This window comes from Bombus terrestris, chromosome 4 (assembly GCF_910591885.1).
Source record: "Bombus terrestris chromosome 4, iyBomTerr1.2, whole genome shotgun sequence".
NCBI classification, from domain to species: domain Eukaryota; kingdom Metazoa; phylum Arthropoda; class Insecta; order Hymenoptera; family Apidae; genus Bombus; species Bombus terrestris.
In genome coordinates, this window is record NC_063272.1 from 13588189 (window position 1) to 13606171 (window position 17983).

The 17983-nt window shown below is 39.1% G+C and overlaps 1 protein-coding gene across 2 annotated transcripts in view; it reads left to right on the top strand.

Annotated features, from left to right (window-relative positions):
• Positions 1 to 17983, top strand: part of LOC100646339 (sestrin homolog) — a 146642-nt gene that overhangs the window by 45561 nt on the left and 83098 nt on the right. For both annotated transcript variants that reach the window (XM_003394907.4, XM_012307931.3), the window contains exon 6: positions 1417 to 1446. In XM_003394907.4, coding sequence (XP_003394955.1) covers positions 1417 to 1446 — 30 coding nt within the window. The remainder of the gene's footprint in view (positions 1 to 1416; positions 1447 to 17983) is intronic.

Here is a 17983-nt window from a genome sequence, read left to right on the forward strand (position 1 = left end):
GTGGTAATATATACTTGACCTTGAAATGACCTTTACAGACCTGCGAAATGTCTTTCAGGTCTCGACTCATCGATTCTCATTTCTGACGTACCAATACGACTTTTGTTTTCTGGTCTTTCTTTTTGTTATGAAGTTGTTATTCAACGTTATTACGATGAAATAGTTACGATAGAGTTGAAAATTCTGGAATATTCGAGGTGTGAGCCGAAAGACAGGGTCAAAGTGTAAGTATAATTCAAAGACGTTCTCGTCTCATTTACGTAACGTCTTTCCCTAGTTCGAAGAGAGTTATCGTGTTTCAACAGCGGGCAAGGTTATTAAATATATTATTTAGCGTCAGTTATTTCCATATCGAAGTGAATCACTGGTTTGGTTGGCTACGGATTATCTGGATCGAGGTGAACCAGAAATTTGAACGCGCGAAAGAATATGATAGCCGTGATCGGTCTCTTAGCGCGTGTATCTTGACATTTAAACAGTGTCCCAACGGGATTCAGCGACGATCTCGTAATTAAGTCGAGCCTTCGCAGCTGTCTTGCTTTTCAGCGATATTACGATAATTTATTTTCGAATTAGAAAACAAGTCGTGAGACTATAACCGTTGCTGCATGACGAAGGAATTCATGAATTTCAAATGTGGAGAGAATGTTTTATTCGTTTCGATACTGTTGAAATTTGCATGAAGTTTCTTTGAGCTAGTCATCGCTGTAAAACAATTTATTTAAATGTCTCACGGAAGGAAATTTCTCCTTCTTCTTCGCTTTCACGTTATTTCGTTCGGTTCGGGACACGTACGAGGAGGATAATGAAGGTTAATTAGATGGGTTGACGTATCAAGCGTTAAATTAATCCTTGCACGTTATCTACAGTCTCTCGCGGAATATATTCAAGCATGACAGCTGATTGCTGCAAATTGGCTTCAATTTCCTTCAATTTGCAAGCGACCAAAAAAAAAAAATTCATGTACCGTGGGCGGCATCTGCCGACCGACTAAACTCGTGCGTAGATAAAGTAGACACTTATGTAGGTAACGTAGCCTTTCGTCTCGTTTTTCACAGAGACGTTAGTACCGAATTGGTCGACAGATGGCAGTATGACGCTTGCTCGTGTGAATTTCAATTCGTTCTCCAGTTCACGGTCATATGTGTGTCAGCTTGTTGTTGTGCTCGCATCGCGATTAAAATTAATTATTATGTACATACATAATTCGTTAATGTTTGTTAATCAACATGTGAACCCACAACATTCGTATCATCTATTAAGGTAACGCTTTTCTCCCGCTCGTCTACTCTACGACGCTTAATATTATTATCGTATAAGAATTTCAAACGATGGAACGTTAACCCTGTTTCGTAATAACCATTGCAAAATGGTGTCGATTGTAGGACTAACTCGACTCGATTGTTTTTGTTTCAGTTACCGGATCTGAACAACCTCGATGAAAAGGTGAGTGCTACCAACGAATTCCCGTTCACCTATCTCACATTAATCGCGATATCTTCAGGGTAAGTGAAATCTGAGATCTTTTCGTTTTTAATGCGATAAACATCTCTGTAATTGCTCGAACGTATTTGAGTAATTTCATATCGTGCTAACCATCGAACCTGGATATTCATCTCGCCACAAAATTCGCCTGTTTCCTTTAATATTGTATAATATCGTGTATAAATCTAGCGATATCACGTTCGAGGGGAGTCCGTGTTAATTGTTAGATATAAGATTTTATGGTGGCTTAAATATTCGAGACAGAATTAAAGTGCTACGTGACTGGAATCACGAATAAGCTGTTCGTGAATGAATTAAGCTCACGCAAAGAGACTTATGTAATCTCCGTGAAAAAGATACACGCGCAACCATTAAGAACGTTTCCAGGCAGAAGCATGCGGCTTACGATCGTCGTTAATGCTGGTAAACATCTTTGAAAGCTATTCTCGCGCCTCTTGACCTGCGCGCGCATGCCCCTGAATTTGTTTCGTGGATTATTTTCGGCGCGCTATTACAAACGGTATTGTATTTTTTGTACCAAAGTGATACACCGGTACTTATACTACCGTGTAAGAGATTAACAATTATTGTGTTAGATAGTAGTACAGTCTATAGCTTTCTTCTTCTTAATATAGTGCATGTTATATTTCAACTTTTAGTTATTCAATATTTAGGCTTTTAATCCATGAATATATTTTATTGTGAAATTTGCAATTAACCTTAATCGAAGAATAATTCTGGAAAATCGTCGACATACAGGTTCCGTTCTAACATTTTTTCACTCTAATAATCATCCATTATGGAGTGAAGGTTGCTTGCATTTGAGACGTAGCAATCACAGGATTTAAATAGGTCCATTGAATCTCCATATAGCATCGGTCTTGCCGAGTTTTGTTCCGACAGTATTAGAACGAAAGGATGGTATTAGGAGCAATTACTCTAATGCAAACTTGCACGAGAGCCAATCGCTCCTGCCTCGTCTTCCTGTGTACGAACTTAATACCCGTTTCATCATTCGCGAGTTAGAGCATGGAATGTAGCCTATCTCGATGCACCGCTTCTCGAGTCATTTAATCGGCTATTACACAGAACACCGAACCCCGTTCTTAAGCATCCTCGAACGCACAGTAATTCTAGTCATCAAGCAATCGATAAGATCGATCTTATAATTTCGATTTACTGACATGGACTCATTAATTTGTTTACGACGGGTTTATGAACTTAAAAACAGGAAAGAAACCGAAAGCCTTTTCTTATCGGGGCTACTTATTTGGACTTGTAATCGCACCTGCTTTGTCTTTTCAATCGTCCATCAACTTCGTTAAAGTGCGCAGCTGTTGTTTCATTAATACATTGATCCTTAGTCGATACGTTCCATTTATTAATACGTAGTTTATTGTTGGCGATATTTATAGCGAACAGTTGCAAATATAGCACGTTCAAGTAGAATTGACCTTCCATACGCACACATATTTTTCTATATCCATTTGATAGCTGTTTATATTCAAGCAGTTTTCCAAGTAATTTTTTTTACTGTTACACGCTTCCAACTAATCTAAAAATATTCGAAGAAATTTATCAACGTCTCCTGCGTATTATATAATCCTCCGCTCGGACAAATGTTAGGGAAGACAATTTTTTTTTTTTTTTTTTTTCTAAACAAAAGTAAAATTCAGCGAGGAGTAATTCAAAGAGTGAAATTTCGCTTCAACCATTCGTAATTTAATTTATCTACGCGTGATCGTATCGTCCCACGTTTTGTTAGAAGGTCAGTGACCTAATATTTTCTTACAACGATCAAGCTGTCTTTCATAAATTTGATTGTTTAGTAGATACAGCTTGCCATTCGTTCGGATAGTTCTCGCGCAAAGGCTACAGTTTCTAGAAGTGTTTTAAAATTGACCGAGGAAACTAGCCTGGCCGAATCGACGGAACATAGGTGGAAGCACGCGGAAACGAATCATTAAGATAATTGATCGTGAGACAAGGTGCGCTCCTTCGATCGGCCAGCTACACGTGAGAAAAAACACGGTTTATTATTTGATTTAAGCGTTGTTCCTATCTTCTATACTATATCTGTTACATCACCGATATTTCGTGTCAGGACGTTATGTGTTTTCGTTCGAAATGCAATTACATCGATGAAAGCAAAGAGCAGTTTAAACAAAGAACGAGTATTTCGATGAAACAGCTACGTGACTATTATCACGTTAATGGCATTAATGAGATGCCATACAAAAAATGTAAATGATTCTGCTATGACAGTTATCTCTTTTTTCTTTTATATGAATATGTATCCTGATCTTCTCGGTGATTTCCATACTTACCTGTTATGTATATGTTCTTCAGTTAATCGAAACGAATTCGATCGAACGTTCTATTAAAATGAAATAACGTTCTCGATCGAGAAACGTACGTACATACATTATCTCCTGTTTGTTTTCCGTGTCGTCGTTTCCAAGCATCGTTGGTGTTCGATTACTTGGAAAACACCGTTTGACGGAAACCGAATTAGTTTCGCAGAACAACGAGACCACCGTTCTTCCTCCGGAAACGAGTTCTACGAACGTTTCCAATTATACATGTTTCGAGAGCTCGGAGAAATTGGACTGTGACGTGAACGTGACAAATTCTTCCACTGTTCCGTGAATTGCTCGAACCTTACATTTCATAGGAATATTTCCATCCGCATATATATACATATACATACACACGCACATATATATATATATATATATATATATATATATATATATATATATATATATATATATATCATATGTATATATAGTAAAAGTATAATTCAGTTTTCATTTCTCCAACTGCACCATCAAGTTATTCAAGCGATATTTTATTCATACTGTTACTATGGGATTCTGGAATATCTCGAACGTTATAGACATCATTGTAATATTATATGGCTTTCAGATAACGTGCGAACGAGTCCTAGACTCGTGGATCTTTATGCAGTTTCATATTTTTTACGAGAAATTGAAGAGAAATAAAGGTCTCGAGAATCATCGATTATAACTGGCAAGTTCAGATAAAAAATTTTCATCCGAGCATCTCAACCGATCGTGAAAGTTGACGTATAGCGGTGTAATCGATTAAAGGTTAAGGTCGGAATTTATGAAGATCGTTGTAATCAACTGATTCGTATTAAGCTGAAAAGTTGTAAGAACAGTTTACCACATCGATCGTAATCTTCCTAAATGATTAACGTCCTCGCGGATGCGTGCGTTTACCTAGACCTGCGCAACACCACGCGTAATCGTCCTCACCGCGTTATGCAATTCAGCTCGCGGAATAATTCCCTCCAATTCCACGGCGACTTTGCTCATTATCTACTTAACTCGGTCATCGAACTCCCCGCTGCTTTTTATCGCCGTTCCCGCGTTTCTTCTGCGCTGCGTTTTCTTCGAAATTACAGGAAGGAAAAATAGAAAGAAAAACAAGATGCACGTTCGCCAGCTGTTTCGCGTAACGATCGCTTGATTGCGAACTTCACGCGATTTTCACGCGATTTTCGCGTAACAAGTTTCCCGGTATTCGGGTTAATGCGTTTTGGCAGCCGAGAATCGGTCGTTGAGCTCGAGAAAATTTAGAAGAAATGATGAAATTTATTCCAAAATTTCGGTTTTGCAACGGTGTTTCGAAACAGGGCGCCTTCGCACACGCTACGATGTAAATAGCGAAGGAATCACGGAAGGAAAGCGTGTTTCCATTAATCAATTTATAATTCTGAGACAAGACTTCAAATTTAACCAGTTCGTCAAGGAAGGCAAATTAGCTCTTCACCTATTATTAGATCGTCTTCCGATTAGATCCGATTAACGTTAGTACTTTAATATTATGTATCTAGGTGTGCTATATATAATTAATTGGCAAATCAATATGATAAAAATAAATAAGTATATGCAATCGTATTTCTATCTCGATGGAAGTAAACATCGGTACTGGCAAAAACCCTACTTACCCTTACCACCTAGTAATCACAAAGTAATTGCGAACAGAAAAGTAATTACAATTCTAATACCAGGCGTTTCGATGTGTTCTAGTTCTACCGTTAATGGGTTAAGCATTCACCTACCAGGTTATGGGAAATCTCTAGTACGTGCGATTAATTATTTTCAATTTTTGCGGTTGCGCGGAAATATTTCGAAATTTTGTGACAAACATAACGTAGGCGCCAGGAAAGAATTTTTCTTGGTGTTTACGCTGATTTTCGAGGCGGACAATTTGTCGTAAACACAATAGCCGTCATGATAAACTGGCACTTAGTAAAGTAAACCAGACAGAAATCAGCAAACATTGTCGCTAATAATATCGAATTTAGAAGAAGCCCTAGTTTTCGTGCCAACGGACGCGACAGTTGCTCGCCCCGGCAGGCTACGCCGTAGGCTTGAACGACCATCCAAAATTTGTCAATTCGATGTTTTCTTCGTTCTTTTTGGATCCAACGTTGGACGAACCTCCCTTCCCACGGATTATTCGCAATTCGAGCCCACGCGTGGAAAACGTGCGAAATAGCTCGATGACCCCGCTCCGAATCGCTAGACGGGAATCAGCCTCGACGCGTGAAACGATCATAACTACCAAGTCATACTACGCAGTGGTTAGTGGAACAGATATAGCTAGGACGTAGATTCAAGCATCCAGTGGCGATTGCCAGTGTTGCAATCGTATTTAGGGTTATACGTGGTATACAGCCCTTTCAACTTTATAATCGAAGAGCTTTCTGCAATAAGAAGCCACTTCCCTCCACTTGCTAGTAATTTGAGCAAACTTATAAAAACTAACTGAACATCGATCAAAGTCGAATCGCGTTCGAACCGCTTAAAATCTGTTTCTATATATTTTTATATTTAACAGTAAGTTAAGATCGTAGATACGAAAAGTAAATCTTCTATTCCGTATTCGATCTAAAGATTAGGAAGAAAGCCTTGAACTACATATATGTATCGTATATCTAAGTTCTTGCAGCCTCCGAAATATCTCAGGCTACTTGTTTCAATCATCGAAGTACACCGATTCTAATGCTGATCTAACTTATATAGTTTTTTGTCATTTAATATTTTTTATTATTTATTGGCCAAAGCGTATGCAGCGATACAAAGACACCGAAGATACTATGCGTGCCCCTTGAAAGTTAAATCGCGCGCGCGTTCTTGCATAATCGTTTCATGCTAGCGAGAGATCCGTCGCGGAGAACAGCCACGTTTGCATATGTACACGAGCGGTGTTGCGCGCGACTGGCTACGCTCAGAACCAGCCGTAGGTGCCTTTAGAGGTTAAGAAAATATCTGTGTCACTCGTACCGATTGGCCGACCGGTTGCCAGATAGTCGTTATATACAGGATGGAATTTGCATGCATATTCAAGCGACTGTCGGCGCCTGCTGCAGCGAAGCATCGAGGTCGTGGTTCGATCGAGGAGCTCGAACTTCTACTCTGCGTCAAAGTCTGAGAGAGGAACGACCACTTTTCGGTGAAAGTAAATGTGTGAACCGAACGATCGAAAGAAGTTGTTACGTATATTTCTTCTTTCCTTTTCGTCGGCTTTGTAACCGACTGTCGCGGGCATTCAGGAAGTTTCGTATCTTCGAGATACAAAGATCGATTTTGATAGGTTTCATCGATGATCAAATCCTGGGATTGCGCGTATAATAATATTACATCACGATCACGAAACGGGTTATGGTTTGGACACGTGAAGAATATGTTTGCGACGAACTTTAGAGTTTCGACTTCAACTTTAACTTCAATTCTTCGGTAAGAGGTAGATAGAACAGGTACAAAGAAAGAGTATAAGAATTAGTAGAAATTACGTATAATTTTCATTATCTTGGATTGGACGCAGTGTCATACCAGCGAACAGATGAAACTTAAATATTCGATAAAAGAAGAAATAAACGCAAGGGTGTCAATATCACTTACTCAAGAGATATTTCTTAGCAACCGATTCTTAATAAAGATACGCGCGAAGCATGCTCCATTTATATTCTATTAAGTACGCTTAAGTCCTCTTTGAAATTCTCACAGAGTTAGCGAGTATCTCTTCAAATTATAAACATGCTCCTTAGAAAGTTTATGTAACTTCACCGTACCACTCTTCGTTTTCCTAATCGTCTACAGTCCTTAAGCTTGATCCTCGAAATTCCTAATTAATTCCTCTGAATAATTAGCACGCAAAATGAGACATCCTTCTTTTATAATTATTCCTTATTTCCAACAATTCTTTGGCCTGGATCCTGTGGCTCTGTTCAAATCGGAGCGGCGGCGGTTGGTCGCGACGACTCGATTTTGCGCATTGTGTGCAAATTGAAGAAGAACGCGTGTACGCACAAACGCGACTGAACATCGGCATAAACAACCCCACGCGGTGCTCACCTATTAATCGTGTACTAACACGACACACACACGAACGACCCGTATATGGCTGGTCTTGATAGGTAACAGTGGTTGCCAAATCGCGATTGCTATTAATAAATATGTAAGATAATCATTTGCGTAACGATGATCGCGAATTTTCACGATCAATCGGTCTTTGGTCGAGACCACTTCGATTTGGTATTTGATCAGGATAAATATTTAGTGGTTTTGTTAAAAATTGATGGCCCGAAAGGGTGAATTATAAAAAGAATTATAAAAATGTAGCGATTTTTATCACTCATCAGATACAGTGTCTTTTTCTGGAAAATCATAGTAAATTGGTCACACGTGGTTTACCCAAGCGTCAAGCGATATCTGTTCGAGCGATCGTCAATCGTTGTCTGAAAAGTAAAAAAAGAAAATCGTAGGTTGTTGATAAAGGGAATTGTAATATACCCTATCGTCTGTACGATCGATATATCATTATATAATTATAGAATGATCGTGAATCATGTATGACAAGCGTCTCATTGATGTGATCGAATTAAGCGGTTATAAATAGATGTTTGTTGGTTACTTGTAGCAGTTTAGTGCTTTAATATCGCTACCTACGATCGATCAGATACCTCTGCCGATTGTTATTGAATGACGCGATGGCCTGGTATATAGATCGTTTCTCTTAGTACCTGTTCACGGTTAGCCGTTTCGTGCTTACGCAAAACGAATGTTTGCTCGGATGCAGACGGTGTTCGCTTGTTTGCGGTTTTCTCAGGTTGCCCACGTGTCTTTTAGCCGGCGATAAATATAGACGATTATTAGGTGTACCTCGAGCTAAACTGACCTCGGGCTAGAGGCAAAATGGTAAACACTATGCGGGTCTGTTCCGTGAACACAACATTAATTGAATAGTCGATAAATGTAACACAAGCTATACGGGACACTTGTGTTCAATGAACCACTTCTGCGTCGTTTCATTATTGTGTCTCGCGTCTTTGCTCGCTCAAGGAACAATCGGCCGAGTTCCTGGCCGACCAAGGGTGAAAATGTGAGAAAACAAGACGAGTATATGCAATGTTAGATTTTATTGCTTATCAATAGCATAATACTATGCGCAATATTGCAGCCTATGAGTGTGCAGTAAGATTTGTTCGTCGAAGGCCTCGTTCTCACGAAAATCGTGTTTGAAGATGTCTCAAAATGTGGGCATAGTCGATAGATCTTTTTCAATTCGGTGATCAGGTTTTGCCAACACAAAACCGGTATTCGAACAATCTTTCTTCAATGATCGATAGGTGAATAATTATACTAAGATCCACGGATGAAATGAATAACAATAGAAGCTCATTTATTCGAATTCTATTTATTGGGACAAAGTCGTATTTGCAATTAGCATCCGATTAAATGGAATCTTGTCGAATGCATTTTATTCGAACTTTCTGAAATTCCTAACATGTACATATGCGAATTCCTACGCGCGAACGTATGAACGAGCGTCGTTGAAGGGTGTCGTTCTATAAACTATGGTGGGGGAAATTTTTCGAGTACGATTATGATACGGTGTTGCACATCTGGAACGATATTCGATCGCTTTACGTCCAGATTGCTCGCAACGATACACTGTGACGAGCGTACTGGAAGTTAGTGCAACGAGACGCTAATAAAGTCGATCGTTCTATCTCTGCGTATTCTCGCTATATATGTATGTATGTATACAGTGTAGCACACGTATGATAATTACTCGTGGTTGGATTCAGATTGAAACTATCAGGTTATTGCGGCTCGCTTTAGTGCTTATTACACGTGCAATATAGACGTCGAATAATATTCCATCGTTGATATATCGAATAATTTACCTGTTCTATTAACCTCTTGAACGATACCGGTAAACACGTCGATTTAAATATCGTTCAAATACTCTGTTTATACCATGCTCTGTACATACAAGACGTCAGAATGTCGCGCTATTTAAAGAAGAAAAGAGCGGGGGCAAGCAAAGTATTATAGCTAGTGCGAGATGCGGGAACGTAGAAGAGGGGAATAGATATTGGAGGCCGGAAAAGGAAAGAATCTGCGAGAGGAATAGCGGTAGGTTGAAACATCTGGTGGAGGACTGCACAGGAGCAGAAAGAATAACAGCGAGCGTGAAAAAGATTCTGAAGGATGAGATATAGGAACAGATGGAGAAATGATTAAGGAAAATAGAAAGAGTAAGTGAGGATAGAGATGGAGAAAGAAGTGGTAGAAGGAAATAAGCAGAGATTAAAAGATGTAATAAGCAGACGGTTAACAGCAGGGGTGGTTAGCAGAAATAATAGTTGTAGAATAGGAAGAATTTCTAACGTTGATTCTTAGTACGTAGTAACTGGGTTAAGGATAGCATAAGAATAAAGTATGATAGGATGAGTGAGAAAATCCGACGAGGAAGTGGGTAGTTTAGAAAATTGTAACTAAGTCGCATTTCTTGGCTACAAGTATGGCTGAATAATTTATTAACGTGTTGTGCGCGGTATCGCTTGTTTATGAGTGATGTTTTCCTTCGTCTAAGTAGAATTTCACGAATAATTCACTAGAATTTACACAAAGCTAACGAGAGGTTTGTAACAGACGGAAATATATAGAAATTTGTTATAATTACTAGACATATCAAATTCATGCTCGTTACGAGTAGTCTGTAACAGAATCATATGATATGAAAGAATAATTAGAACGAATATCTGATGTGCAGAACAATGGATATGTTAATGGCTGGTTTAAGCATGATTTGACGAAAAACAATGAAAATTATCGTAAATAATGTATACCGAGCCGTTTCACGAATAATTAACCTCGATGCTTTATGGCGATATTCATGTAGAATACGCGATATTTCTCAGAGAAATAAGAAAAACATTTATCTCCTGATCTTAATAAATTCGACCCTGAAGAGGTTAAGTAATTCCTCTTCCGTTGCATAGGTCGTAAGTATTAGAATCGAGACGAGTTAACCGTGCATTCTTTCGCAGATGTACTATAGGTAGGGATTTTCACGGCACGTTTGTCATTATCAAGTTCTAAATAAAAGCGTTAAAATTATACGCGTGACTTCAGGTTCCCTGGCTCTCGAAAATTCGCGAAGCGAATTTCTCTTTTAGCTGACGTATCTATCTATCTCGTATCTATCTCGTTGCACGCGACTGCATTATACTTGGAGAAGCATTTTCCAATGCAACTGGCTCTCACGTTAATTTTGGTCATCGTACGGTTAGGAATACGTTCTGCAACATTCGTCGTTCGATAATTTATTTACTCGAGCACTCGTAACTCGATTTATTTACAAAAGGAACGCGTGATATCAATATAATTCATCAAACTCGAAATACATTGCCAATGTTGCCGCATAGCTCTGTTAATAGCTTCGATATTTTGTTATTCCGAAACCTGTTCGTTCGATGCTCGAGCTAAATCTGCTTTCGATCCTCTTCTTCCCTGCGTCGGGAGACACGTGTCTGCAGCTATTACAAAAATAAGCGATCTCTCACTCCAACTGCTTTCTGCTTTCTCTTGTTTACCAGAAATTGAGATAAGAAAAGTGTGTTAACGGCATTGACGGGGACACCAAACCATCCCGTCTTGATCGAATGAATTATATTTCAAAATACTTGCGAGCAAGTGTAATAGTAAAGAATCAAAACTCTTTGTGACGTCAAACGGGTATATACACATGTACGAAACAAACAAGTACATAGAGCGAAATACTATTTATTTATCGAGACTTCATTTGTTTGAACGAAATTTTAGTTAGTAACCAATTAACCTCTTGTCTCGTGACTTTGTTTTTTGAATATACACGTCAACCTTATTTACGGTTTCGTTACGATGTTTGAGGAAAAGTATTGAAATATTGTATCCATAAACTCGCTATCTCAGCGATCCGTAACACTTGTAACTGGAATTAAACTCAAAGCTAAGATTAAACTTTGTGTTTGATTCTGAATCATTGCCACAAGTATGGCGAGATATTTATTATGAAGGTAAGGTGTTGATTGGATTCGTTCGTCTAAATGTAAAATCTTTTCCTATGAATGAGAGAAGCACGAGGAAGAGAAATATAGTTTGAACAGAAGACACAGAGAAAACACGTCGAATTTCAGTTAAACGAATTGTTTACGTCCGAGGGACTCAAGTAAATGAATTCTACAACGAAACACTCTCGTTCTCGCCCAATCGACACCCGTGAAAACACGAAATGCCGCGATCGAAGGTGTGAACGCCGGTGCCCAGGCAAGAGAAATTTTGAAACCCCGCCGCGTTTTTCGTGTTCCGCGTCGAAACTCGATAAAGAGCCTCTTGTCGAGTCCCCACCCGTTTCCCTGCCTTTTTCTTGGACGCCTTGTTCTGCTCGTGGCGCGTGCTTCTGTTTGTAACGAGTGGCGCCAAACCGGCATGACAGCAGGACTCTCTGCGTCCCAGATCGAGTTATTCTATTTGTCGAGATCACGCAATCGGCCACGGCCCGTTCACGTTCTTCTGTGTATATACACAGGCGTGGGTACGAGGAAGAGGGCCATCACCGTTCGAGAAAACGAACGTGGAACTTTTAATAGCCGGTTTCGCGAGTCGTGCGAAGGACACGATATTCTTTCTTGAGAAGGATCCGCTTTTTTATGACAAGAGAGAAAAACAACACTAAAGCCTGGCTGAAATTAGTCAAATTATTTAAATTTATAAGCATCGTCCAAGTACACTACCATCGTGCACCTTTATTTAACGCTTCATCTGGATACTAAGTCGTTTTCAACCAGTAATTTTAGGTAATTTTTCATCATCTTTCGTATTCTGTATAAATTGCGTCTTACTGAAAAAGATTAAAACGACATATACCAATTTAATAAATTATTCGATGATATTCTAGAAAGTTGGAAGAGTTTCGAAGAATTTTTTGGAATTTGCGAAAACACAAAAACCTGAAAGAAGGTGCATAAACCTAAATCAGCATATAGACGACGTCAATAAAAATAAGGTTGCAGACGATGTGTTAATTAAGATTAAAAGGGACAGCAGTTGGTGATCTGATATTCTTCCTGGTTTCGTGTCGTTTTTCGTGTCCCCCCTCAATCGAAATGAAAATTTTCTTCGAACATTTCGTAACATTTGATTAATTGCTTCATGTTAAATCTCATTTATTTCGAGATCATCCGTGTTGACCAATAAGTAGAATAAATTAAACAAATCGATACAAAAATCACACAAGGAACTGGTTTAATCTGAATAACGCTCAACATCAGGATCCTCGATCTCTTCTTCCGCTTGCCTTTCAAGTCTATGATTTATCTATCGTTCACCGAAGCACTCGAAGAGATATCTTTTATTTTTCGTCGTATCATTATGTTGTTTGCATTGAATTATGCGAGGCAGCCACATGATGCAACATCGCAAAACAATGATATCATCAGACGCCAGGCGATACGCAGGTGGTGCGTTGTATTTTCGATTTTGGTTTCGCGATAGGGTGACTTTCTGTGCCGATTGTCCACATCGTTTCACGTCGTTCGAAAGATAATACGCCACTCGAGCGATGCATTCGATGGTGGATTTCGTTGAAACGCAATTTCGTGGGGATCGATAAACATAACTGGTTTCTGACAACGCGACAATTTCCATTTACACGTTGGTTATGTATATTTATGTTGATAAATGTTGATGCAAGAAATTAGCAATTAACCAAGAATATCCTTTTCTTTTTATTTTTCACATTTATCTCGCTGATGATAAACCGTGTGAGTTTAGGTTACAACGTTGCTTTATCGTACGTTGAGGTGCTAAGCTCGCAGTGATAGAGCGTAGAATTGTTATTAGGCTTTCAAGGATTTCATAGATGGTCACGTTAATTTAATTCTACGATTCTTCGTCGGTTGATATCAGAGTCAAGGAAGCATCCGAGTTTCGATCGAGTTCGGTGCGCGTATCGAGACGTTACGCGACATATTAATCGCGACCTCGATAATCTATAATTGCATCAATCTCATCTTTCGCATACGTTATCGCCTAATTATTAACCAACTGCGAACAAAAATAGCGCAGGGTAATGGCCAGTGACGTACGTATCAGCTCGAACGCTTTTCGAGTTCTTTTATTCTTTTGCTTCCTCGTTTGCTCGGTGAAAATGTAATTTACATTCGTGTGACAACCTTAATATTCGATATACAACGAATGCAAATATCGATATGCAAATTTCAAGGTGACGATCGTCGCGTGCCACCTCCATTTCCAATTATCTTCGAAGATAGAAACATCGAACTTCGGGATTTTCTTATTTCTCGCGTACAGCGTTTGATTTCTTAATTAGTTGGCGATTAATCGATTTCATCACGTCCTCTCGTCGCCATTCGCGTCTCCTCGCGTATTTACGCGTAACACCGCCCACGCAATGCGTTTTGCCGTACGCTATCTCTTTTCCGCTCCATCTCTTCCTTCCTTCTTCTCCTCATCTACCCTTTGAACCGCGAAGTTTATCTTCATTTTATTTATAATTAGCCACGCGAGGACGACGCACACGAGCAAACGAAACGGCATATCTTTCCTTGAACGTGAGGTTGTTCACGCGTCGATTGTTATGCAAAGCTTGGTCGACCATCCATCCATGCCGTCTGTGATCTCGATCATACCGCTTTTCGACGATCACATTCCGTTATATAGAGTATCCTGTAGCTAATGATACAATCGACGGATAGATGATTTTGCACGAGAAGAAAAAACTTTTGAAGAAAATATAGAATACAATTTGTTTTCGAGTAAATGGACTCTTAAGATTCGCCAAAATACTCTCGGCTTGAAGAATTTCACAGTAGACTAACGTTTCTGTTGACTCGTGTCTTTGTTGTATTTGACAATGAAAAACACACGGCGCAACGGAATATTCGTGGATGATACATTTGATTTCGCCAGAAAACATTCGACATTTTTCCTATTCTTTTTGCATACACAATTCTCCTTTCATACTGGGAAAAGGAGAACTTTCTTTCAGTTCTCAATCTTTTCTTCTAATATATTCTACGACACTTTTATATATTTTTTAGAATACACAGATAGAGTGTTGATTTTATGTGATACGAATAAAAACCTTCAGAGTTATTCTATGCTTTGGATTATTTTCTCCTGTGGAATCCGCTATACACGTTAACTCCACTGACTCGAGTGGTAATCTAGACAAGGTTTAAGATGCAACGTGTTACATCGCTTTATCTCGTATTATGATAATATTGCCGCGTTATTTTCTGCGTAGGTCACGAGTGACTTCTGTGATCGCATTTACTGAAACCTCCACCATGATGTGTCGCTCGAATAAAGGACAGTCGGTTGATTGGATTTATTAAGCGGCCTGTATCAGAGCAAGACATGTCTCATCGTTGTCGCGCTACTTAGAATAAACAATTGCGCGTTCAGATTCGAAACGACACACGAAGCAAAAACCTCGAGTCAAACGTCGTTTCGTAATGTCTCATACATATATCATCACATTGTGACAAACTCTGCACTTTAGCTATCTTCGGATGTAGTGGTATATAACTTGAAGAAAATGCGTCTTTCCCTCGTTGTCGCATGACCGTCGAACCCGCCTCAATTATGTTACACTACCCGCCAAAAGTTTAGATTCATTGCATACAATCGTACAATTGAAAAGGAAATGTCTATTTAGTATTCCGCTGCTTTCGTAAAGTCTTTGAATATAGATTAATCGATATAAGGGAGATTTCAATTAATATCTACGAGTCTTAGAAGTTTGTAGTTTTTCGTCAAATCTTTCGACAAAGATCTAATTCTCGAATTAAAGAAAATTTCTCTATATATCTGCAATCCTAGAATTTCTACTACCTTCAGGAGATATCTTCAGACAAAGATCTATTAAACTAAAAAAAGAGGATTTCATTGATACCTGCAATTTTAAATTAATAACAAAATTGACAATTAAACTTTATTTTAGAATTCTTTTATCGATCTGTAAAAATAGCAATCTTAAAATTTACGAAACTTCCGGAATCTAATCGAAACTGAAATTTAGCCGTAACCTAATCCACTCTAATCAAATCCTTCGTTTTGCTACTTTAAAATAAAGTTAGTTCATTGACTAACGATATAACTCGAAACTTTTACCAAATATTGTATATTTGCAAAGATGCAGTCGCATGCCAGCGATTTTTTCATCGAGTTGTTTATCATTGGAAGAGGGTTCGACGATTTATTGACGAGCGTGTTGATAAAAGCGTTACGAGCTGCGTGCAGAATGGCACCGCGAGCGTATCGATGCAGGAAAAAGAAAGTATCGCGAATTCTGGGGGAAGAGAGACGGGAAAGAGGGTCGTTTCATCGACGTATGTAGGAAAAATTCGATAAGGCCTCGTGAAAGGGGCACTTAATCGTTCGATTGACCCTCTGCTCTGACGGCTCGGCTAAACTGGCAATCAGTAATTGTGTCAGACAACCGGCTGCCCTTGTTGACAGTTCTCGATGTCAGCGCACATCCCACGAGAATCGTCGAATATTGTCGCTTGACTTTCCAAGATACTCTTTAGTTCGTGTCGCGTCAACGTTTCTTAATCTACTCATGGAGAGCACAAGTTTATTTTTGGAGTGGAAGTATCGTTTATGATAGAAGCTAATTCACTTAAATTCCTCTTTTATTTATCTTGTTATTAAAACGTTCGTGACTGGTAATTTTATCGAGAGCATCTCGAGTATCTTATCTTAAAATACAAAATCACAAAATTCACAAATACACGTTTTATCGAAATCTCAAGGAATAAAATCATAATTAATCAAAAATTGAAATACGTGACTAAATGCGAATTTAAAAAGTCCTGTCTTAAACCACTATGATTATCATTCTGCCAATTACATATTCAAAAGTTTGAATATTTGAATATTTTTATCTATATTAATATCTCAAGTCGTTTATATTTCGTTGGAATCTTGCGTGATTAATGCAACAAACTAAGAACTATGGATTTTATTTAAGTGTTCGACGATCGTTCTCGAGGATTCGACGATCTCACGATCCGAATCGAACGATATTCGGTGATTTGTTCGTGGATGGAATCCAGGCGACGACACTGCGCGCATAATTGCATTGATCTTCGTGAAGTCCGGCTGAAACGATGGTCGGATATCACCAATTACCCATGCCAGTCATCGTCACATGTTCAACTGTGTCCCCTATTCGTTATCAAGCGTCGAGATTTTTTTTAGACGCCGGGTACAGGCTGCACTCGTCGAGCGTGTACGGTATGCGCGTAAATCCGCTCCGTACACAATACTCGTTGCACGACCAGCGTTTCACTGTAATACCAAACTACGTCATATAGTGGATTATAGTCCAGCCGCGATACACCGGGGTCAAACGCCCTGTTATCGCAATTCCTTCGCATGAGAATACGCGAACGCGTAAATACATCGTAACTCTAATCGATTTTTGCTAATTGACGTTCACCAACCGATTATTTGTACATGGAGATCAAAGTATCTTCGTGAAAGATGCTTCTCTCAAATTTCTTAAGCTGTCGAAGATCGGATAGATTTAATAATCCTCATGGCGATTGAATATTTTTCACAGGAGAAATTCAGATGAACGATACTTGTTTAATCGACCAATCGCGAGGAGGCGCGTCAACGGGAGTCGAAAATTCCCGTTACGATTAGAATAATCGAACGGATCGATCCCCTATTTCGATTAGGATAATAGAGGTAGTTTAATGAGTATAATGCTTGATTAACAGTTCAAAGATAGTATATATTTCCAACAACTTTGTAGAAAAGATAGTTACGCTGATGCGTAAGGTATAAGTGAAGCAGGTGAATGATCTAAGGATGTAAAGCCGATGAAGAGATGTTGACTGTTCTAAAGATGATGAACCAGTGAAGCTCGGTGACGATGCTGTTGCAAAGGGAAACTCGCGTTCGGTGGTGATCGCTCCACCACTGGTCGCTTGCGGGTGGAATCCTGGGAAACATGGAGAAACCCACGTTTCCCCAATTTTTACGTGATGGAGCAATAACCATAAGGAAGCTCTTGACTCGAAGATGCTTTATGCCAATTGACGGCCTTAGCGGTAAATCGAAAAGCCTCGTTTTATGACAGTTCCTTAGGATTATTG